Here is a 22395-nt window from a genome sequence, read left to right on the forward strand (position 1 = left end):
GGCACAGGGACCACATTAACTCTCTCGCTCTTGTTCCAGGCTTGTGTGCAAAGGCAATGTTTTCCTCATACCTTGTCGTCCCTGCGTGTCCTCATCTCCAGGTCCAGAGCTATCTTCAACAGTCCCTCCCTGGAGGATCTGGGAACCTTCTCCTGTGTGGTCACCAACACTGATGGCTTCTCCTCCAGCTACACACTCACTGAGGAGGGTGAGTCAACCCACACTGTTGGCAACCCTCTGCTCCTTTGCGCTTGAAACTTGATTCACATGTTATATGTTTGGGTGACGTTAGTGCTCAAGGTGTGAGGAGGTCTTGTAGGACCGTCTCTGTTATCCTGTTTCAACAGCTGCATCAAATTGACCTCTGTTACTCTCTGGTATCTGTGTGTGTTTGTCTGGAAAGTTGCCTCAAATTATTCAGTGAGTTTCTGTTAAAGTTGTTGACAGAGTCACGGTTGTACTTGACACTGAGTATTTCTGCATTAATAATGTGCTCTTATAAAATACTGTCAGACTAGTAGTAGAGAAGTTGATGCTGAATGGTTTTGACATTCACCGATGTTGTTGTTGTTGTTGTTGTTGTTGTTGTCACCTGACAGGTCTCAAGCGTCTTCTGGACATCAGCCATGACCACAAGTTCCCTGGTGAATATCCCACCACATCACATAAACTGCTAATACCTTTTTATATCTTTTATCACTTATCAAGACGTTAGATTTTATTCATCAAGTGCAGATACAGTTTTTAGATATAGTTGAGGAATTAGAAGAACCATCAATGCGCTCCAGAAACAAGAGTTTCACTCAGAAATTGTATTTACCAAGCCTTTGTTACTTACATAATAAAAATAAAAAAATGTTTTTATCAGTTATTCCCTTCAAGAGTGAAATGGCCATGGAGCTGTTGGAGAAGGGTCGCGTGCGTTTCTGGACTCAGGTGGAGAAATGCACCTCAGACTGCCAAGTGGAGTACGTCTTTAATGATGTCCTCGTTACTCAGGGAAAGGTGGGAACCATGACTTGCTTTCATGTCATCCTGTGAGTCCACTTCTAGTTGGAAATGTTCTTCCACAAACTGATCCGTCGTGGTTTGTTTATACGTTTCTGCCTCCAGAAATACACAATGAACTTCGACAAGACCACCGGCATCATTGAAATGTTCATGGACTCTTTGGAGATCATCGATGAGGGAACGTTCACCTTTAACCTGGTGGATGGCAAGGCTAAGGGTACAACCAGTATGGTGCTCATTGGAGATGGTGAGTCCTCAAATGCCGTCTTTACGTCCATGTTGATGTTGACAAATGTTCCATTATATTAGTTTTACCTGTGGAAATGGAAAAGACACCCCAACCAACAGATTGCTTTTTGATGGCTACTAGCTCAACGCCTTCCTCTACTGGGTGTTGCATGAGCTGCAGTTAAAGTATGTCTCCATTGAGGGGCAGCAGCAGACCACCTTTCCTTACTGTCATGTCTGTCAGCTGATTTTCTGATCCACTTCTTGCTATACAGAGTTCAGGGAGCTTCAAAAGAAATCTGAGTTTGAGAGGGCAGAATGGGTCAGGAAACAAGGTAAGGGTTGTTACTAATCCTTGACACAAGTTCAACACCAATTGCACAAGTATGTTTCATAATCATTTTTCTTCAACTATCCACAGGTCCTCACTTTGTCGAGTACCTTGGGTTCACTGTTACTTCAGAATGTAACGTGCTGTTGAAGTGCAAGGTAAGAAAAGTGATTGTAAATAGTTGTACTATTAAAGGAGCATCACAAACGGTTGCATGTCAGGCAACATAACTTAATCCCCTCTCTCTTCTTTCCCCTTCCCAGATAGGAAATGTCAGACCAGAGACTGAGATCACCTGGTCTAAGGACCGCATTGAGATTGCAGAGGATGATGACGACGCAAAGAAAATCGAGAGAAAGGACGGCGATCTGACCTTTAATATCGGAAAGGTCAGCCCATTAGACAGAGGCTGTTCATTGTGAGGAGTCGTGAGCTTTATGAGCAATGAGCAAAGAGCTAAAAGCGTCACTTCTGATGCAGCTGTGCTTCCATCGTAGATATAGACGAGATGCTACGCTGCCAACCATCCCTCTCTGACACACAGAATCATGTGATGAAACACTTTAAAAAATATTCACGTTCCCGAGTCCTGCTGGAGTGCTGCTAGAGTCAGCATGTCGGACATGGGAGTTAGAGTAGAGGTATTGGGTACAGCTAACTCTATTTCTGAGCTTTTGCCTTTTTATTTCTAATTCTAATATTGAACCTTTTGATATTATAGACTTATAGGTCATGCTTTTCAACATTTATGCCCATATAGTGTTAATACAGTATATGGTTTATCTGTGTGGTTCATTCATATAAACTTCATTTCTAACATTCAATATAACTCCTCTGTCCAATTTACTCAAACATTTTAAACTGGAAAGCTGTTATATTAAGTTTTCTTTTTTTTTTAATGGTATTTATGTGGTCTGTCTGTCAGTTTCATGGCCAATGCAGTTATATTGATGTTTCAAGGTACCTGTACATTGAAACTATATAAACATCACTCATAAAGAGAGGGTTGGTGTCATTGCATGAGCTCAGAAGAGGTGGCCCGTCCATTGCCACTCCTGTCAATCGCACTTAATCGCATTAACTGGCATATCCGTCTAATTCACAGTGGGTTATTAAGCAAGACAAACCGAAAGGGAAAGAAGGAAAAAAGCCAACCGCAGAGGATGTTTCCCCACCACCAAGACCCAAAGTCTGGACATAAGCATTGCTGCCATAAGTTCTCTAATTTCTCTGTGTCCTCCACGTCTCACCGTTTTCATGTTTCCCTTTTAACGCCTGCAGCATCCCGGGCAGAAGAAAAGCTTGTCTTTTCTGCCTAGTTGGTCTCTGTCTGGCTGTTCTACTGTCTATTATCTGTCCCAAGAATTGTACTGCATTTCCCTCTGATTGATTTAAAAGGGAAGTCATGGCTGCCTCAAGGAAACTAAAATTGTTTTAACTTCAAACTCTAGATCTCCAAGGCAGATGCAGGTATTTATGAGGTCTTCCTGAGGGACGACAGAGGCAAAGATAACAGCCTCTTCAATCTGACGGACACAGGTAAAGACTTCTTCATGAATTTCTGTGAGTGAAAAAGCGGTGCTGTCAGTCTTGCACACAACAATGTGATTAATTGCTGTTGGCATCCTTTTTGAATCCAGGATACCAAGCTGTAATGAATGAGCTGTTCAGGGTTATTGGTGAGTCATTAAGCGCCACACTTCACGCAGCAATGAAGCACCACACTAGAAAAACACCAGCAGAATGTTCACATGTACAGTATTCTTCCACTGCATGAACTATTAAAAGCTAGACTGAAACATTTTACAATGTGAAATATATAAATATGTCATTAATATTAAATGATATACTATCAATCCATACTGTTTCAATGGCATGAAGATCAACGCCTGCCTTTTCATCTTTACCTCCAGCCAACTCCTCCTCTGATCTCAAAGTCATCAGTACTGAACATGGCATCATCCTGTACTCCGAGGTCACGTATTACAACGAGGAACAGCGTGTTGGTTGGCTGCACAAGTATGTCAAAACCACCTCATTCACTCACCTACTTGACATCCTTTTCATCTCCAGTCTGGCATACATGTGCAATTTGTCATGAAATACACAAGCACACACTTTTAAAGTGTGTAGCTTAACCAAGCATGACTAAACTTGGATCCTGAAGTTAATAATAGAAATAAAATACCTCTGTATTTACACAATTTGAAATAATCTGACTGGTATTATAAAATAGTTGCTTTGCTTCATTTACTTTACAACACACCAAACACTGCAAAGGACTAAAACAATTTATTGTCACTAAGGAAGTGTGAAGCACAAAATATATCAAGTATCATGTTGGTATAGTTGTTTCTTTAAGTCCAAGTCTCTCTCAAATGAGTTAGTAGTGTTTTCCACCCATGTGATGCTCAGAAAGAAAAGGCTTTTTGTCAAAGACCTTCAAATGTGTTAAATCTGGTTTAACATGTCTGTGACCAATTAGGAAAGTAATTGAGGGAGAATCATTGAATTCCTAAAAATATTTTTCCACTTCCATTCTGCTGACTAAAATCGCACAGTAAGAAATTGATTAAATTAAACAATTTTGAATATGATTATCAGCCTCAGCGCATAATACTTTCTCAAACTATATGAAAACAATCCAGTTGGGGACCAAAGCTCACCAACTGCTCGTGATGCAGGCCACATGTAATACAAGGAGGACTGTGCCGACTTTAAGCGTTGACTGCGAATTGCTGCTCTGCTGTCTGAATTTTGCATTTCAGAGTCCTTGATACTTTCAGTAAACAAACCAGTTTTAATTGATCTCCATGTTATGCATTTCTCCATTAGAGATGCTAAGATTGCCGCCTCAGAGAGAGTTAAGTCTGGAGTCACAGGAGAGCAGCTTTGGCTTAAGATCAATGAGCCCACTGAGAAGGACAAAGGCAAATACTCCATGGACATCTTCGATGGCAAGGACGGTGTAAAGAGAGCCTTTGACCTGACCGGCAAGGGTGAGGGACACTGTATAAGTCAAACAAGGAAGATGCTTGTTGTTGTGCTAAAAAGTCCCATTTACTTTGGCTATTTTGTCTCTAACTATTAATAATATGTTGATTTTCTTCTGGTGCAGCATGGGAAGAGGCATTTGAAGAATTCCAAAGGCTCAAGTAAGTAAATAAACTCATCTGACTCAATTATTCTGTTGTGTATTTTGAAGAGGATGTTTACACAAATGAATACTAACAGTCATCACAAACTTAAACTCTATGTATTTTGTAAGCTCTTTCAGAGGCACTCGAAATACATTGCTTGGAATTGTATGTCTTTTAGAATGTTTGCAACCTTTCTGCCCTGTGATATCATTTTTAAGATGCTTCTGACAATGTCCGTCTCCTTCCTTCCTTCCTTCCTTCCTCCCTTCCTTCCTTCCGCAGGGCGGCAGCCATCGCAGAGAGAAGTACGTTTTTTTTTTTATTCTGGGTTTCTCCCATGAGACATGATGTAACATTTCTTTGGACGTAGAAGCTATTTCAGTTTTTACTATCGTTTTAAACTTGGGTTCAGTGGAATTAAAGATACATGAGTGTGTTGGTCATCATATTTTCAAGATCTCATTCAAGGAAAATGGTTTTCCAGGAGATTCAATTATTTAAGTATATTTCTGCAATGTTGGATTTTGTTCACAAGAGGACATTTCCAGCCAGAACTCATTTAAAATATCAATAATGCATACAGTAGAGGTAAAATATGACAAAACGTTTTATGATGGATGGTTCACCAGTTCGGTCAGTGTCTGTTTAATATTATGTTGTCAACAGGCAAATGCTCCAAGGGTTGACTGACTTGACATTTGCTTCTTGGCTTGTTTAGATCGCGCTCGTGTTGTTGGAGGCTTGCCAGATGTGGTTGCGATCCAAGAGGGCAAGGTAAATAAATGAGCGATTCAGTGTGTTAATACTCTCTCTGTCCCAACGTCCTCTTTGAAGCAACAACACATTGAACCCCTGCAATCCCCTCGTTCTCTTTAGTCCCTGAACCTGACTGGCAATGTCTGGGGCGAGCCTGCGCCTGAAGTGAGCTGGATGAAGAATGACAAGGAGCTGGTATCTGGCGAGCGCTACACGCTCAAATTCGAGCACGGCAAGTTTGCCAGCATCACAATCGCCGCCGTCACCACGACTGACTCTGGCAAGTACGCCCTCCTGGTCAAGAACAAGTACGGCACAGAGGCTGGCAAGTTCACTGTCAGCGTCTACAACCCAGAGGAGGAGGAGGAGAACAAGGAGGAGAAGAAAGGCTAAAAGAAAGGAGAATGTAATGAAATGAAGCCGAAAAGGTGGATGACTGAGCTATCTCCAAAGCATTTTACCCCGGCACATGCCGGTGCACTGAGCAGTTTAAATAAATGATTAATACAACTGCTTCCTCGTGCCTCTTTCATGTGCTGGGATAAAGAGCTTTGGGCATTGCTTGTCGCGGAGCAAAACAATGAATGTGAAATAGAGAAGGTGCTTAGTAGTTGCTTGACTTGTCGCCCGTCCGAGTTCAGCAGTAAATGTAATGTTGAATCATTAATCTTTGTTTTAGCCAGCAAACAAAACAGTTTTATTAAACTATTACATTTGGAAAACATTTTGACCTTTGAAACCAAGTCAAGTTATGTAATGAAAAAAAAAAAACTGAGGTCATGAACTTCCTATCTGCTATTTGCTTTGTATTGTGAGAGATTGGGGTAAAAACGTGTTTGTGGATGTATCAGATGTTTCACTGATGTGTCAAGCTCTTGGTGTCTACTTAAACAGGTATTGTGTTTAAATGGGACTGTGTGCATGTATGCTGTCTGTCGTTGATGTCCTGTTTGAAAGCATCTATGATTAGAACAGTTTGTAGGAGACCCTGATGTTGAGCAGAATACAACACAATTTAAACTTGTTAATTTAAGGTTTCAGACCCAACCTGCATTTTGATCAGGCCTTTGGAGGTCTAAACAGAACTTGTGAGCGCAGACACCATCATAGAAATGTGTTCCAAGGGGGGTGTTGTATATCAAGTACAATATAATAATGAAAACCAGATAAGCATTGTTGGGCTGTGTGTCTAATTGACAAGTTAACCATAAGACTTTTCCCCTTCAGGTCAGTCCTTGTAATAAAGGTGCACGTGCTTTAGAGAGGTTTCCCTTTTGTCCTTACGTCATGATAAAAGTTCCCTTATTGAGACAAATGTCTTAATTAGAGTTACATAATTTCCTTTGCAGCATGCTCAAGGGTTTGGGGGCTTGATGATGGCCTACTATATAACAGCTGCTCGAAGGGTGGCATCTCATTTGTTCCTGCATTCATTGCTGATGGGGTTCATCAGGAGTTCCCAAAGTGTGGCGCTGGGCCCATAATAGGTCGTTAAAGGGGAGTCAAGAGTCCCGAGCATCCGGCATTTCACCGAGGTTACTGCTCACCCACGTGTGTAACCTTTTAGTGTAACATCTGTCAATAGATGTCCCTGGGGAAATTATTAGTTAACAAAACGACTACATCGGGCACGAAGCTAATTTAAGCCCAGGATATTTAAAAAAAAAAAAAAAAAAAAGCCACACCAGCCGTGTGAGTGCGCCGCCACTCTGCGCGCTCCCTGTCCCATCAACTTCAGCTCCCTGCTGGTTTCAAACCAGTCAGCAACGGTGGTCCCGGGGCACGGACACGGACACGTCAGGAGGCTTCTGGGGAGTTCCACGCTCACTAACAACACATGGGGACTCGCTGAAGACGGCGTCCTTCACCGGCAGGATTCCGCTGGAGTAACCGAGAGGTAAACAGTTGTCGATGTGGTGGTTTCAACCCGTTTGTTGGCAACGTTTCCGTCGGCTAATGTGAGCTAGCCTTCGAGCTGGCTAACGTCTCTGTGGCTGCGGTGGATTAATGTTAATGTAACCCGGAGACATCCGTCCATTCACTAAGTAACGGGAACAAAAGTACGTGACCACTTTTTTTTTAATACCAAAAAAACTCGGCGACCTTGTCGCGAGCCGCGCCTCTCGCCCGTTACCGTGTCACCGTCCGCCACTAACGGTAACTCCACGGTAACGCTGGCGCTAAAGCTAGCTGCGGGTTGAACCAGCTAGCTGGGGCTTCATTCATTTATTCCTTGCGATATTTTCCGCCCCACTGCTCCGTGATTTGTTTATACTCTCCACGAATGGCAAAGCATTGCACTACACAGTTAACGTAATTTAAAATGACATTTGTGCTTTATGTTTCCGTACGACGTTTCCGCGTGTTCCAGTCACCAAACGTCACAACGCTTGTGTAACGTTACTGATGGCATTTCACTCGAGCCATATGGCAGCTTTAATCTCCGAATTGAGCATTTTTAGCCTGCAGAAACTGCGAAATGCAGCTGTCTTGTGTTCACGTGTTGTAGTTGTAGCTAGTGTTGTTGTCTCGTAAGCAGCGCTGCCACCTCACCAGATAAACCACCTGCCTGTGGGTGGTGGTGCTCAAAAAAACACAATGAACTAAAACCTCTGTAGTTTCCAAGTACGTCAATGTTAGTATTTCTAATTATTATTATTATTATTATTATTATTATTATTATTATTATTATTATTATGTGTGTAGTGTGAGAGTCCCACACGTATACTGTCCTTTAGTTATGGACGTCCACGTTGGTATGTCACTACACTATTGTCCAAGGTAACCTGACAAAACCCAAATACTTTGACTCCGTTTGATAATTATACAATGACAGCTCCTGATGAGCAGTACATTTTATCTTGTTTGCACTCTGTATGTCATGTTTACTAGATTAAACTGAGGCAGGCGACCATCTTGTGCTTTTCGTGACTGTTCTGTTCATGTTTACACTGTTATTCATGGTCCTTTTGTAGGCTGCAGTTTGTGGAGATGTTACACTGTACTGTGTTATGTAGACTAAATATTAAGAACACTACATATGTATAACACAGTACAGTATGTCAGCACCACCAACTACAGCCTCCAAATATACCAGCAAAGATTGAACATTATTATTTCCATAAAGGATTTATTGCAGGGCTGTCAAACATCCATAAACCGAGTGTACCTAACCATAGTTAAAGCTAGCTGACTTGATTTTGAGTTTTTTCTGCATATACTGCAGCTGAAGATGATTTTCGAAAATAAGGGGTTCGTACTACTTTAACTAAAAGACTGAAGTGCTTCTGGCTCCTTCTTTCTGACTATTACTCTGTAACCTCGATCCAAAAAGCTTTATTTTTCCTGCACTGCATACGATGTAAACACAAGAGCCAACACAGTCTGTCTGGGGTTGTCGTCATGGTTTATGTTACACACATAACAAGTCGGCTCATTTTGGTGCAGTTTGATGTAACCTAACACTTGAGAGGGTGTAACATGAACCTTGTGTTGTCTGGTTGATCTGCTCAGTCGCAGGACTAATTCTTTTGTCACACCGCCGAAGCAAATGTGCTCTTGATCATTCCAGATGAAGACCAACATGATGTTGTGACAGTAGCTAGGACCATCATACTCAATGCCTGGTCTTATTTGGTGAGGGTTCTCTCTAAAAAGACAACATTTCAAACACAGAACAGATCCTAGCACAGGGGCAGGATGAACCAGCAGCCTTTCACCCACTAGGCCTGTGTGTTTTCTTTGATAGTGTTTACTTAAGGCTTAGCAGATGGGACAGTAGAGCCTCATGCATTATGTTCATCTTAGCATTCATTTAGAAGATGAACCAGGCAGGCAGGCGGATGTTGGACCGTAGACCAGTGGCAAACCTCCTGATGACAAAAACAATTTGAACAGTTTGAATTCATCAATGCGTCGACTACATTCTCACAAGTGTACCTATTCCATATCTAATGAATATCGATACGATTGAAGTGGCACATGAGCTAATTTTTGCAAGCTATATTGATATTTTAAAAAATCTTCCCATGGGGATAATTAAAGTATATATCTAATCTATCTACTATTCCCCACAGAGATTATCCCTTTGGTATTTATAGAACTTTCCCCTGTTCACTTCGCGAGTGTCAATGAATTCAAGGGTACTGAGCAACATGTTGAAGTCCAATGTATCTCGTTGGCTGTTTCCTGCAGCCAATCTATATAATTTGATTAGTCATGCAGAATAACAAGCACACGCAGCAGTCGTACTGTACATGTGACTCTGCAAGAATGTCACGCTGCAGAGCACTGCTTGTTTCCATTCCCCTGAGCATGTACTCTTATCAGGGAAAACATTGCATGGCCGTTCACAGGAATTGGCTGCCCCTTATCAGCGTTACACCGCCATCTTAAAGAGGCCATCCCATTGGCTGAATCCTTTGTGTCTGGTCAGCTGACTGGATTGAGTAGATCATTCAAAGAATAGCCCAGATGAAGGATGACAAAGTTTATGACTGTTGCACAATCGCATCAGTTAGTGGTGTGCCGGTATTCACCCTTGTGAGGGTTGTTTCAACGTGCTTAGGTGGGCCTAATTTGAGATAGGCTTCAGGATGGCAGGAAGGCACTATCATCATAATCTGAGAGAGGAAAACATTGATCCTAGTGGAGTATCCTGAGGTGGGTTAAGTAAGAGCTGGTGCTCTACTCACTGTGATGAAGAGACAGAGGTCTTGGGGAGACGGGGAGCTTCCGGGAAGCAACACAGATGACAACAGTGAACAGGATGAGTCTTCCTCTCTGAAGTTGTCTTGGTCCCTGGTGAGTCAGCGCTGACAGCTTTGGCCTGATGCCGGAGGGCCTTCTATACTGTTGCACATCCTGTATTGTTTGGTTTAGCTGGTTGATTTAATTTATTGGCTTGTTATTGTGGCCAAGCCTAGTGACTTGATAGCTGACACATGTGACTGTTTACCCCTGACATTGGTACAGGGAAATCATTTTGCAACTGATGTGTGTTGCTTTTTTATACTCTAGGCTGTTTGAGTTCCCTGGTCCCTCCTGAGATTAAAAGATTAATCTGTGTATTACAGTACATCTACTTGGTATGATTTTTGAGTAACTTTTGTGTATACCAGTCTTCCCTGCATTGCTCTTCATAAAACCAACGTTAACAAGGTAAATACACTTTTGACTACTATGACATTTGATAGTCATACAACTGAAGATGGTAGTAATCGCACTGCTTTTGTTTCGTGTGTGTGTGTGTGTGTGTGTGTGTGTGTGTGTGTGTGTGTGTGTGTGTGTGTGTGTGTGTGTGTGTGTGTGTGTGTGTGTGTGTGTGTGTGTGTGTGTGTGTGTGTGTGTGTGTGTGTGTGTGTGTGTGTGTGTGTGTGTGTGTGTGTGTGTGTGTGTGTGTGTGTGTGTGTGTGTGTGTGTGTGTGTGTGTGTGTGTGTGTGTGTGTGTGTGTGTGTGTGTGTGTGTGTGTGTGTGTGTGTGTGTGTGTGTGTGTGTGTGTGTTCTAACCCCCCCCCTACAACTCTTTTGAACTGTCAACTTTTTAGTGATTGCTGTTTTGATATGATGTTGATTACCTGCCTGTGTGGTTAGACATATGGAAATTATTCTGACTTGCCCACATATTAGTATTTGATTGCTATCTATTCATTAGCTTACTCTGGTAAAACATATGCTAGTTTCCCATATTGCATGATACCACCCTTGCACAAATGCCCCTATTCTCTACACAACAACACCCCCACGGCTAGACTCTGAACAAAAGGTCAGTGTGACATGGGAACATTTCATGTTGCATAAATAAACCCAATGAAGTCAACAAAGGAACATGTTTACAAGCCACGCTAAACAAGACCCTGACCTGAACAAACCCAAATCATGTTTGCTAAGTTAATGGTCATATGCACTCTGTTGCGCGCAGTGCACAGAAATGACTGCAAATAATCTAGTTCAGTAATTAGGCCACGGGAAGGCTGGAAAGTTTGTGTGATTAGCTGAGACCTGTGTGGAATTTTCTCTTTGATTTAGTAGCTTCCACAGATTGCTTGTTAAAGGGTTTACAATCTTAGAAACTGCAAAAAGTGCTTTGAGTAAAAATGTAGGGTCAATCCTGGTCCATCTAATTATAGCCATAGAAGTACGACTTTTAGTATTGTATTTGAAAACAGGAAGTCAGCTGCTTCCATTGCAGATGGGCAGTTTAGTGGGAACTCTGTGAGGTTGTCTCTTCATTGTTCCCCCCCACCCCCTGATGTAGCTCATATGGGACAGTGGCCAGTGACGGGGGAACAGTGGCACTCTGGCAGTCTGTATACAGGTCAGGAGATAACAGACACCACAGGGCATGCGGGCAGGCAGAGAGAGAGGGATCTGAGAAATTAAGGCAAAAGACAAATGGCACTGTCCGGCTGTTTTAGAAGAAGATGCTTAAAAGAAGAGACAACAGTGGATAGATTGAGAACGTGCTAAATAAAGTGGAAACCTATTCGATTTCACAACTTGTATGAGCTAAAACTGTCTCCTTCTCTGGCCTCTTGCTGAACAGTACTTCCTCATCACGTCTTTCCACTCTTTTACTCAGCTAATATTTTGTACTTTTCCCCCATCCAGGCAAACACCATGAACTACGTGGGCCAGCTGGCAGGTCAGGTGCTGGTAACTGTCAAAGAACTGTATAAGGGCATTAATCAGGCCACCTTGTCGGGCTGTATTGATGTTGTGGTGGTCCGCCAGAGAGAAGGCACCTACCAGTGCTCACCGTTCCATGTGCGCTTTGGCAAGCTGGGTGTACTGCGCTCCAAAGAGAAAGTGGTAAGTGTGAACAACGATTTCTGTGTTCTGTTACTGAAATTTTGAAGTCATGTTAAATATTAAAATGCTCCAAATTAAGACATGTCAAAGCTAATGAATCTACTTAAGGAAGCAATTGAAGGAATGACTAAGTGTGTGCTAACTACAAAATGTTTTGTTTTCCACTTTTATTATGCGGTTATAAGTCACCATATTTGCTTTGCAACAACTCTCAATCTTATGTTTGCTGCTGCCTTGACTGCCATATACTTACTTTCAGGAACCATTCCACCAAAGCAAAGAACTCTCTGGTCTTAATTGTCTTCATTGCTGTTCCTTCTCCAAAGTATTTTCTGCAACCGAGTGTATATGGGAATGGTCATGTGATATTAGTTCTCAGGCGTGTTGGTATGGACCAAGGTTATTTAAATGGCTAAAGGCTGAACACAAGTGTTTTCACTGATTTGCTTGATGAGAGCAATTTTCAGAACGGTGTAGGCTTGTGCTTGAATGTCATCTCCCTGAACATACGGTCACATTAGCCTTCCTTTCAACACTATTGGGGTGAGCCTACTTTTTATTTATGATTTAACTAGACTTAATGTAAATTCAGATTTCTTTCAGTCATAAGTTTTTCGAAATGTTTAAGTGAAAAGGGTTCGATGGTTTGGGTCATCTGTATGCCTCGCTGAATATAGATTGCCTCATTTACCAGTCAGGTTACCCATTGATTCGCATGTCGAGGGGCTTCTTCAGCGATTTTAATAGCTTCAATTGATCATCTTTGAACCATTCAGGGAAATGTTTGGTTCCGTTTGCAGAACAAAGATGGGATGTTCTGGGCTTTTCTCCCTCCTTGATAGTACTTGACTTGATTATATATTTTCTTAGCTTGGAAATAAGATCCATTTAATCATGGTTCAGGAAAAACAGTTTCTTTTGGTGCTCAATTCTCTCTTTCACCTGAGAAAAGACATTTTTGTACCTTATGTGTTGGCCTAGCTGATGGGTTGGGAGAGCAAGTTAAGCCTGTTTTGGTGTCGTAGGTAAATGTGGAGCTAAATATCTACTCAAAGGTCTGTAACCTGGTTTAGTATTAGTCAACAAAACCGTTCTTGTGTGCAAAAGTGAGTTCATCGTTTTTGTATAACCACTAAGCATGCCTTGGTATTCAGTTCCTGTTTAGTAATTGCTAAAGTAAGATAGAAATTATAATTGAATGTGTTTTTCAACCATATCGGTATCAATGGAGAACTTGTTCATGACTTATATTCTTAGAGCAGTAATGATGCTTATTTACTTGCTTGAGGATCAGAGTGGGTGATGATTTGTGGGGTATTGACACCGTCTCACCACCTACCCAGAATGCTGATGGGCTTGCAGGAAGGACTGAATGACTGAATGACTGGTTACTATGGCAACAGCTCTACAACTTGAATTTGTGGGAGGGGGAAGAAACGTGAAGAAGGCCTCAACTGTTGTGTAACAAACAGTTATGCACGTGTCCCTGAGATCACTTATCAGAGCCTTTTTAGGGCTGCTGCTAAAAGTGTGTGCGTGTGTGCTTCAACAATTCAGATTTGGAATAAACTGTAGTAGCCAGCCAAATACTAATTATTTTTTGGCTGCGGATGGTGCGTCTGTGACCACAATGATGTGCCCTAATTTTGAACATCTGCAGGCAGCCATTGCCAAGTGAATGTAACCTTTCTCCGGCTGTGAAAGGTTGAAGAGGATTCTCATTTATTCTGGCTCATTATTAATTGGACATTGAAATTCCCAGCCATCACTCACCATACATGCATTGTCCTTAGCAACCCTGATACCCTGAGGGGTTGAAATTGAATCTTGAGGCTGTTGAGAAACTACACCGGCAATAAAGGACATCAGCAAAATGAAAAACTACGACATGACTGATTGCAAGAGAAGGGGGGGTGGAGAGACACACACATCAGAAATGGACGATGTTGGTGTCCATTTGGTTGAGAATTAATATTAATGATTTGGTTTCAGGTTGTCAGACTGGGCACTTCAAATTCTGCCTCTGTAGATTCTGCCAGACGTGATCTGTTTTTTGCTTTTCTGGTGTCAAGTTTCTGAATAGCCTCAGGTCCACTGGGGTTCGCCAGAATGAAAATATAATAAAACATTGTATAATCTGATTTTATTTATATTTATATATATATATATATATATATATATATATATATATATAATATAAATAAATAATGAGCTAGAATAAATGAGAATCCTCTTCAACTCTTTATGACTTTGATTTCCTAATTAAAAGTATTTATTTTATCTTCTGCCAAACGCAGATTGACATTGAAGTGAACGGAGAGCCAGTAGAGCTGCACATGAAGCTTGGTGACAATGGAGAGGCCTTTTTTGTCCAGGAAGCGGAGCAACTGAATGTGAGTACCCAACTCGACACATATTACTGAAGCCCGGCATTTTGAGAAATTAAATTGAAATAACAATACTGCTGCAGGTTAATAATAACACAAACTCTTAATTTCGATTTGTTTGTACTGTGTAAAGCAGCTAAAGTTAAGTGAGATATTGATTGCACAGCAAATAGGTTTTCTATCATATTGACAACAGCATCTGTACATGTTTCTGATGTGTTGTTGCTTGTGAAGCAGAGACCAGTTTAGAATACAGTGCTTTGTCTCTACCAACCAATTTTATCATCCTGTTTTATGTTTATTATTCAATGCAATTGGATGGCGACTCCATGGTAATTTATTCAATGGGAGTGTTATACTCATAATGATGATCATATCAGATTCAGCATGGTTTTGTACACACTCCACAAGAAAGACGGTGACTGAGTAGAGAAATGTTTGTATGAGGAACTATTTACTCGACTTTAGTTGCTACATTCGACCTTTCTGACCTCTCATTGTGACAACAACCCTGTTCTTGTGGAATTACGTCATAGGCTAGGAACAGACTCGATGAGTCAGTAATGCTGCTTTGGTTTGCGCTTGTTTCTTCTTCAAGTTCCTGCCTTCTCCTGATTCTCATTGATGCTTAAGCAGATTGTTCCTGCCCACCTGGCCACCTCCCCAATCCCCACCGAGAGTCACCTGTTCTGGATGTCAGAGGTTGAGCACAGGGCACTGAAAGATCTGGAGGATGACCCCGCTGACCCAGAGGACCCGCCTGAGCCTCCCGCTCCGAGCACCATGGCCACAAAAAAGAAGAAGAAACGGAGGAAGAAGCACAAAGGGGACCCCCGAAGGGAGGAGCTGACCCCGCCAATGTCAGTCACTACTGGTAATGCTATTGCTGCTAACGCCCCTGCTGCTACGCCTGCAGCTATGTCCAGCTCTGGGCAAAATGAAGAGATCTTTGAGATGGACCTGAGCTCTGATGAGGAAGCTGCAGTACATGTCTCCAGGTCGGTTCAGGGTCAATGCTTACTGTTGTAGCAGAGATCTGTTTTAAATGGAGATGAGTTAATTATTATTTATATGATTGACCCTGTATTTAGGTCACCATCCATAACCACTATGAGAGACATTGACCCCAAATTACCCGCAGCCAGACGCAGCCTTGATGGATATCCACTTTCTGACGGGGACTGGCCGTCAAATGACAGGTATGTATTGATAAGAACACAGAGCCAACAGCAAGGGTGTGGCAGAGACACGGAAATAGACTTTATCTTATTGATTGTTTGCATTTGTTCTACTGTCCCTTTTAGTCATGGCTTGTCTCAGGCCTTTTCCCCAAAGAGTGACTCTGAACTGATGGTCAGGCCCTCAGAGAGTTTGCTCAGAGCGGAGTCTCACATGCAGTGGACGTGGGGGGAGTTTCCAGAAACAACCAGGGTAAGCACCTCTCTCCACTAATATTGAGAGGCAAATGGTTCTCAGCATAATCTCCTGAGTAACATTTTCTCCCTGTTATTCAAAATCCAGGTCACCAAAAAGGAGCTCCTGAAGAAGGTGACTATCACCCCATCGGAGAGCACCCACTTCCGTGTAATCCTCAGCTCTGAGGCCATGGAGAACGAGACTGAGATTGAAAGGGGAGATGGCGCCTCCTCCTCATTGTGCACTATTGTCAAGCCTAAGCCACGCACCCCTATGACCACTGTAACACCGTTGATTCCGCTCGCAGCGGTCGACACCATAACATCTGTGTGTCCTCTAACTCCAACCGAGCCCCTGGATGTCCAGCCACCCAATGTGGCAACATCCACCCCTTTCAACAGCCAACTGAGTGATTCACCCTCGAAGAAGAAAGGTATGTTTGATGGCCCCTTTTTCTGTCATCTCCTGGTTGGCTGTGATCGCACATTTACAGATAAATACCTCTGTTGTTGAATGAAGGTGTCCCAAAGCGGAGCCAGCACCAGGGTCCTGAGGATATCTACCTAGATGACCTGAATGTACTTGAACCTGATGTTGCTGCAAGATATTTTCCTAAGAGGTTAGCTCTCCATTTTTAATTAGAACAGGTCAGGCAGTGACATAATTAGGTGCCTCTTTCATAATCTGTCTATTTTAAAACCAAACGAAGCATCGTCAAGTGTCGTTCTCTTTTGTTGCTTCAGTGAGTCTGAGGCAGCGACGAAGCACTGGATGGACTCGGAGATGCACTCTGGTTCACAGTCACCACAGTCGGTGGGCAGTGCGGCAGCTGACAGCGGGACAGAGTGTCTTTCTGACTCAGCTAGTGACCTCCCCGATGTCACTCTTTCTCTGTGTGGAGGCCTCACAGAAAATGCTGAAATATCCAAAGGTACACTAGTCTGGCTCTCATAAAAAATGTAGACGAAAGTGCACTTAGTACTTTTATGCAGGACAGACATTTAACCCAGTGGAGACATACTGAATTCTTTGCAACTACAAAGTTACTGTACTTTATTGGCCACATTAGAAGGCTTCCAATCCACTGTTGGTGGAGGCTCTATTCCATAATAAATCAGCTTGTTGTGTGTGTGTAACTGTGACAATGCATGTGTCCACATTGCTCTTTTAAGGCCACAAGTGTCAGTCTTAGTGGGTATGAATCCTGATAGAACGTTCTCTCTTGTGATCATACACTCTTCTGAAAGTGTTTCTTAGAAGCCCTCAACTGATGTTTCCTGATCTGTGTGGCTTTAGGTAAGATGATATGGCTCACTGCCGCTGACCTTTCACCTCCTGACTTTAATTAATGTTCCACTCTCTTCTGTGTTTGCAGAAAGATTCATGGAGCATATCATCACCTATCTTGAATTTTCTGAAAATCCAGCAATTATAGATAACCCCAACCTGGTAGTAAAGATAGGAAATAGGTAAGTAGGCCTTTTTTCACATGCTAAATGAACAAGAGTGTGTGGTGAATATAATCTCTTTACTAATGCTTTTTTTTCTTAGATATTATAATTGGACGCTAGCTGCACCATTGATTTTAAGTCTACAAGCATTTCAGAAGAATTTACCAAAGGTAACTGATCTTGGTTTTCTGTTCAGTTTGTTGTCATTACATATGGATCTTTGTAATCTTTAACTAGCTCATCCTTACCTGTTTATCCTAGGTTACAGAGGAAGCCTGGGTGAAGGAGAAAATGCCAAAGAAGTCAGGCCGCTGGTGGTTCTGGCGAAAAAGGGCAGATAGTACAATCAAGCAGGTGAGCACATATCATAAGTATTAAAGACGGCATGCAAATATATCGGTTTTATTTTTTTAGTAAGACTCTCATCCATGTGTATGATATTTAGAGTTTTTATTTCCCCCTTTACTCTTCCAGTCAGAGACTAAGCTTGAAACCAAGGAGGAGTGTCATCTGGAAGAGGAAGGAACATCCATGTCTCAGGAGAAACTGCCCTTGCCGTAAGTGGTTTATCAATACTCAAGTGAGTTCAGTGACATGTTGTACTCGGGAATGAAGAAAAAAATAATCTAAAGCTTTTATAAATCTTGTTTTTTATGACAACTCGGCATGATGCCAATATTTTGTCAACAAAAACTTTTTTAGCAGGGTTAAAAGCATATCATTTATGTTTCATTTTATGTATTTAATGAGCTTAAATCTTATACTGTTTAGAAGTTGCACAAATTAATCAAATCTGATCAAAACCTATGCAAGCATAAGTTTGTTAAACCTGTATTTCTCTGGTGCTTTATTTTTCTTCCAAGCAATTTTTCTTTATACAGGAGAAGATGACACTGATTCTAATTGATTCCCTGTAGTCCTAAAACAGGAGACTCATCCAGTGATGAAGATGCCAAGGAAGTGAGCGTTGCATCTTGTCAGGAGAGACTGCAGCCAATAGACAGTCAGCACCACCCCAGCCAACACTCTTACAGGAAGTCGCTACGTCTCTCCTCTGACCAGATAGTAAGTACATTCTGACAGGCCTTCCTCAAAATCATGCAGCCAACTTCTTAAAAGTAGGGAATTTATTTTTATTTAATATAATGGTTAAAATATGACTGATTTTCAGAATAGATGATTGATTAGGTTACAACCTGGAGTGAGATTTGTGCTTGAATGTTTTTTGCTGTAGATTAGCGCTCCCTCTGCTGGCTAGCTATGAACTCCATAGTGTTTGCCCCACTTACAGTCTGTAGGGGGTGCTAAAGACCAGTATATGTTCAGTTTTACTGTGGCAAAACAATTCATACTGGAGAGTAATGTCTATACTGTTGGAACACAAAGCAGTGAATGAAATTGCCTGTGCCTCCCCAGATGTTTTGATTGTCTTCCTTTTGTTACCAGGCCAGTCTGAAACTAAAGGAAGGCCCTAATGATGTGACGTTTAGCATCACCACCCAGTACCAGGGCACGTGCCGCTGCGAGGGCACAATCTACCTGTGGAACTGGGACGACAAAGTCATTATCTCTGACATTGATGGCACCATCACCAAGTATGTGCCTCTAAGTTACTCAGTCTCATAACCCCTTTGATCAGAGAGATGGTGCTGAACTTATATCTCACAACATAGCACATGATTGTATACATAAATACATTTGTCACAAACCAGCTTTTAATGAAATTAAGGAAAACTGTTTTTTTTAAATATATATATATATATATATATATATATATATATATATATATATATATATATATATATATATATATAAAATTAAATAATGTGTGTGTGAAGTAACCTGTTACTCGTCCTCTTCTTATGTTGTTTTGAATTTAATGTCTATAAATTGTTCACATACTGTGAAATAATTCTTCTTATTTGGTGACTGTTCATTCACCTGAAGGCCTCCTCCATCTGCAGTGATCACACTAGGAATTTTAAAGGGATATTTCGTGTGAGGTACTTATCCATAATCAGTGTTTTACCTAGATGGTGGCCAGCACACCCACAGTTTGGAGAAACAGACAGGACTACCAGCACTATATACTAGATATAGCAGTGAAAATATAAGTTTTGCTGCCCCATTCACAGCAGTACGTTGCGTTGCTCCAACTCCATGTTTCTCTAAATTATGGGCGCCATCTGCTGCAGTTAAAACACCAACTATGGATAAGTACCTCATACAACCCCACTTAAAAAACTAAAACTCTCCCTTTTTAATTTATTGAAAGAAAGATGATGAATGGCTTCATATTTAATTACCCTTCTTAGACATTTTGTGCAGTTTTCTCTGCAACTTCATTGACACTGACTAATTCAAGTCCTTCTCAAATAGCAGATATTAAGTCCATAATCCAGCTTTATTTTGTGTTAATCTTTTTAATTAGCATACAGCCAATCTCAGATCCCATCAGCTATCGGTCTGACGACTGATAAGCCTCTGGTTGCAAGGGGCTATATTGGAATCGGAACCATTTATTGCCAAGTATGTTGGACATACAAGGAATTTGTCATGGCGGGTGGTGCATAACATTGGACAATAAGACAAATGAGACAATATAAACACAGTGCAAGAAATATGAGTATTCAATTTACTCTCTCTCTATATATATATATATATATATATATATATATATATTTATATTTATATTTATATATATATATATATATATATATATTTATATTTATTTATTAAAAAAATAAAGGGCACAGGTAATAAACAATACTCTACACAAGTGTACTGTGAGTGTATGTGAAAGTGTCAAGTGTGTTTTAAGTATGAAGGGATGTGCAGGGGAGTGACCGGTAAGAGATTGTCCTGGGGATGACAGACTCAGTCAGTGGGGAACCCGGGCTCTATTCATGAGCCCGACTGCCGACGGGAAGAAGTTTTTGTGGCGTGAGGTCTTGGTCCTGATGGACCGCAGCCTCCTGCCAGATGGAAGGGACACAAACTGTTTTTGTCCAGGGTGAGAGGGGTCAGCTACAAGGGTATCACTAGGGTTCCAATGTCGCCAGCAGATATAGCTCATTTTAAACCTATAATTCATCGTCAGAAGGTAGCTGGTTTGTTCCGAGATTGCATTTCTGCCAGTAAGTTCCACCTCTTTTGCCCTCTACGCAGAGCGCTTTCAACCAAATACTGCTCAAACACAAGTGGTCAATACTACTTGGAATACAAACTGAAACCTGAACGTTTCTAATGCCTAACTCTTGCCCTGTTGCCTCCAAACTCTCTATGTGAATGCCCAATCGGTTTATAAAGATTAGCTTAAAGCTAGTTCCATCTCCTTTGATGCAAGTCGGCTCTGTGGTTTATAAGTGGTCAACACCAAACGGGTCTGTGACGTGGTATTCTTTGAGCAACAGGTGGAAGAGCACACAGACTATAATGAGCTCATTTACATTTTAGTGTGTAAGCACTCAGCTATAAGACGCAGTTGAGATGGTGCCCGCCCAAGCCCGTCATCCTCATTAGTGGAGATCAGTCTATAATGTTGTGTTTATGATGAACTGGTTGAGTAGTTATTTTGCTTTATGTGACCTTCTCTGAAAGGTCTGTACTACAGATCTACTTTTCTTTGTTTTCTCTGACTGTTACTTTACAACTGCTACGTTCTGTCTTTACGTCACTAATATCCATGTGTTATTTAGGTCAGATGTGTTTGGACAGATCCTGCCACAGTTGGGGAAGGACTGGACCCACCAGGGCATCGCCAAGCTCTACCACTCAGTAGCCGAGTAAGTGCACAACAATACTGATTAATCACAGAGGAGGTCTGTGGTTAACACTCTGTGTTTTGATTCCCAATAGTCTCTCTGTGGAGTTGATATTTTCCCACAGTGTTTGCGTAGGGGGCTTTGAGGTTGATGACTCGGGAAGTTTGACTAAAAATCAAGACCGAGTTATTCTGGAACAGCACGTCGGTGTTCGACTACTTTTCCCATTGTAGCTCCTTTTAGTGAGTTTTGATACTTTAATCTCGACCTGTCTTTCCTGCTTTGCAAGCAATAGAAATACTCTGTAGTGAGATTAGTATTTGTCATAATAAATGGAAGTAAACTTTTCATTGAATTGGCATAACTTTAGGGCGCGAGTCGTTGGCTCTGTCGCCTCGCAGCAAGAAAGTTCTGGGTTCGAACTGGCCGGCTTGTGGGTAGAGTTTGCACGGTGACGTCAATGAATGTCAGCGCAACTGTATGCGAGTCAAACACCGGCTAAGTACTGGCTCACGGTACTTTGTTGACATTGGCTCTATAAAGGCAATGCTGCATTATTAATGTGAAATGGACATGAAATGTTTTACTTTTGTAGAAATAGCTACACAATGAAGTGAAGTGCTGTACATCTGAAGGTGTGTTTGCATTACTCTATGATCAATTTGTCATAATTTCTAAGCGTGTAAGGGATGATCTCATAGACGTTATAGCCGTAGCCTGCACATCTTTTAAATTGGACTTCTACAGAGAGGACCATATTAGTGTATGACACAATCCCCGACTGTCATACCAGCTACACAATCACTGAAAATATCCTGGAAAAGTATCTGTAGAAAAGAGTGGGAACTAGGGCTGCAACGATTATTTTGATAATCGGTTAATCTGTTGATTATTTGTTCGATTAATCGATGAATCGGATAATAAAACAAAAGCATTAATTTCCAACCCTTTATTCAACAGAACTGTGCCAGAAAATGGACAGGTAACAGGTACCGTAAATTCAGGACTATAGAGCGCAGCTATCTATAGGCCGCACCTGCTAATTTTTAAAAGAAAAAAGAAATTGTACATAAATAAGACTCACTTAAAAGGGGGCGTGG

At 41.5% G+C, this 22395-nt stretch overlaps 2 protein-coding genes across 6 annotated transcripts in view; both read left to right on the forward strand.

The window, feature by feature from the left end:
* myom1a (myomesin 1a (skelemin)) overlaps positions 1-7144 on the forward strand; it is a 19100-nt gene extending 11956 nt beyond the window's left edge. The window contains exons 22-37 of the mRNA XM_034554578.1: positions 102-208; positions 600-644; positions 869-1005; positions 1114-1258; positions 1515-1574; positions 1661-1728; positions 1834-1959; positions 2676-2759; positions 3022-3109; positions 3211-3249; positions 3484-3589; positions 4406-4569; positions 4689-4725; positions 4993-5015; positions 5429-5484; positions 5587-7144. Coding sequence (XP_034410469.1) covers positions 102-208; positions 600-644; positions 869-1005; positions 1114-1258; positions 1515-1574; positions 1661-1728; positions 1834-1959; positions 2676-2759; positions 3022-3109; positions 3211-3249; positions 3484-3589; positions 4406-4569; positions 4689-4725; positions 4993-5015; positions 5429-5484; positions 5587-5859 — 1558 coding nt within the window. The 3' untranslated portion in view covers positions 5860-7144. The remainder of the gene's footprint in view (positions 1-101; positions 209-599; positions 645-868; positions 1006-1113; positions 1259-1514; positions 1575-1660; positions 1729-1833; positions 1960-2675; positions 2760-3021; positions 3110-3210; positions 3250-3483; positions 3590-4405; positions 4570-4688; positions 4726-4992; positions 5016-5428; positions 5485-5586) is intronic.
* lpin2 (lipin 2) overlaps positions 6293-22395 on the forward strand; it is a 25064-nt gene continuing 8961 nt past the window's right edge. Inside the window, exons 1-17 of one of the 5 annotated variants that reach the window (XM_034554584.1) lie at positions 10150-10269; positions 10486-10626; positions 12077-12277; positions 14575-14670; positions 15301-15662; positions 15756-15863; positions 15969-16095; positions 16186-16513; positions 16600-16699; positions 16824-17011; positions 17456-17549; positions 17632-17701; positions 17793-17885; positions 18006-18088; positions 18449-18596; positions 18978-19126; positions 21230-21316. In XM_034554584.1, coding sequence (XP_034410475.1) covers positions 12086-12277; positions 14575-14670; positions 15301-15662; positions 15756-15863; positions 15969-16095; positions 16186-16513; positions 16600-16699; positions 16824-17011; positions 17456-17549; positions 17632-17701; positions 17793-17885; positions 18006-18088; positions 18449-18596; positions 18978-19126; positions 21230-21316 — 2225 coding nt within the window. In that variant the 5' untranslated portion in view covers positions 10150-10269; positions 10486-10626; positions 12077-12085. Of the gene's footprint in view, positions 7364-7425; positions 7527-9904; positions 10270-10306; positions 10627-12076; positions 12278-14574; positions 14671-15300; positions 15663-15755; positions 15864-15968; positions 16096-16185; positions 16514-16599; positions 16700-16823; positions 17012-17455; positions 17550-17631; positions 17702-17792; positions 17886-18005; positions 18089-18448; positions 18597-18977; positions 19127-21229; positions 21317-22395 lie in introns of those variants that run through there. The other 4 variants (XM_034554583.1, XM_034554586.1, XM_034554582.1 and 1 more) reach the window with 4 other exon arrangements.

This window comes from Cyclopterus lumpus, chromosome 17 (genome assembly GCF_009769545.1).
Source record: "Cyclopterus lumpus isolate fCycLum1 chromosome 17, fCycLum1.pri, whole genome shotgun sequence".
NCBI classification, from domain to species: Eukaryota; Metazoa; Chordata; class Actinopteri; order Perciformes; family Cyclopteridae; genus Cyclopterus; species Cyclopterus lumpus.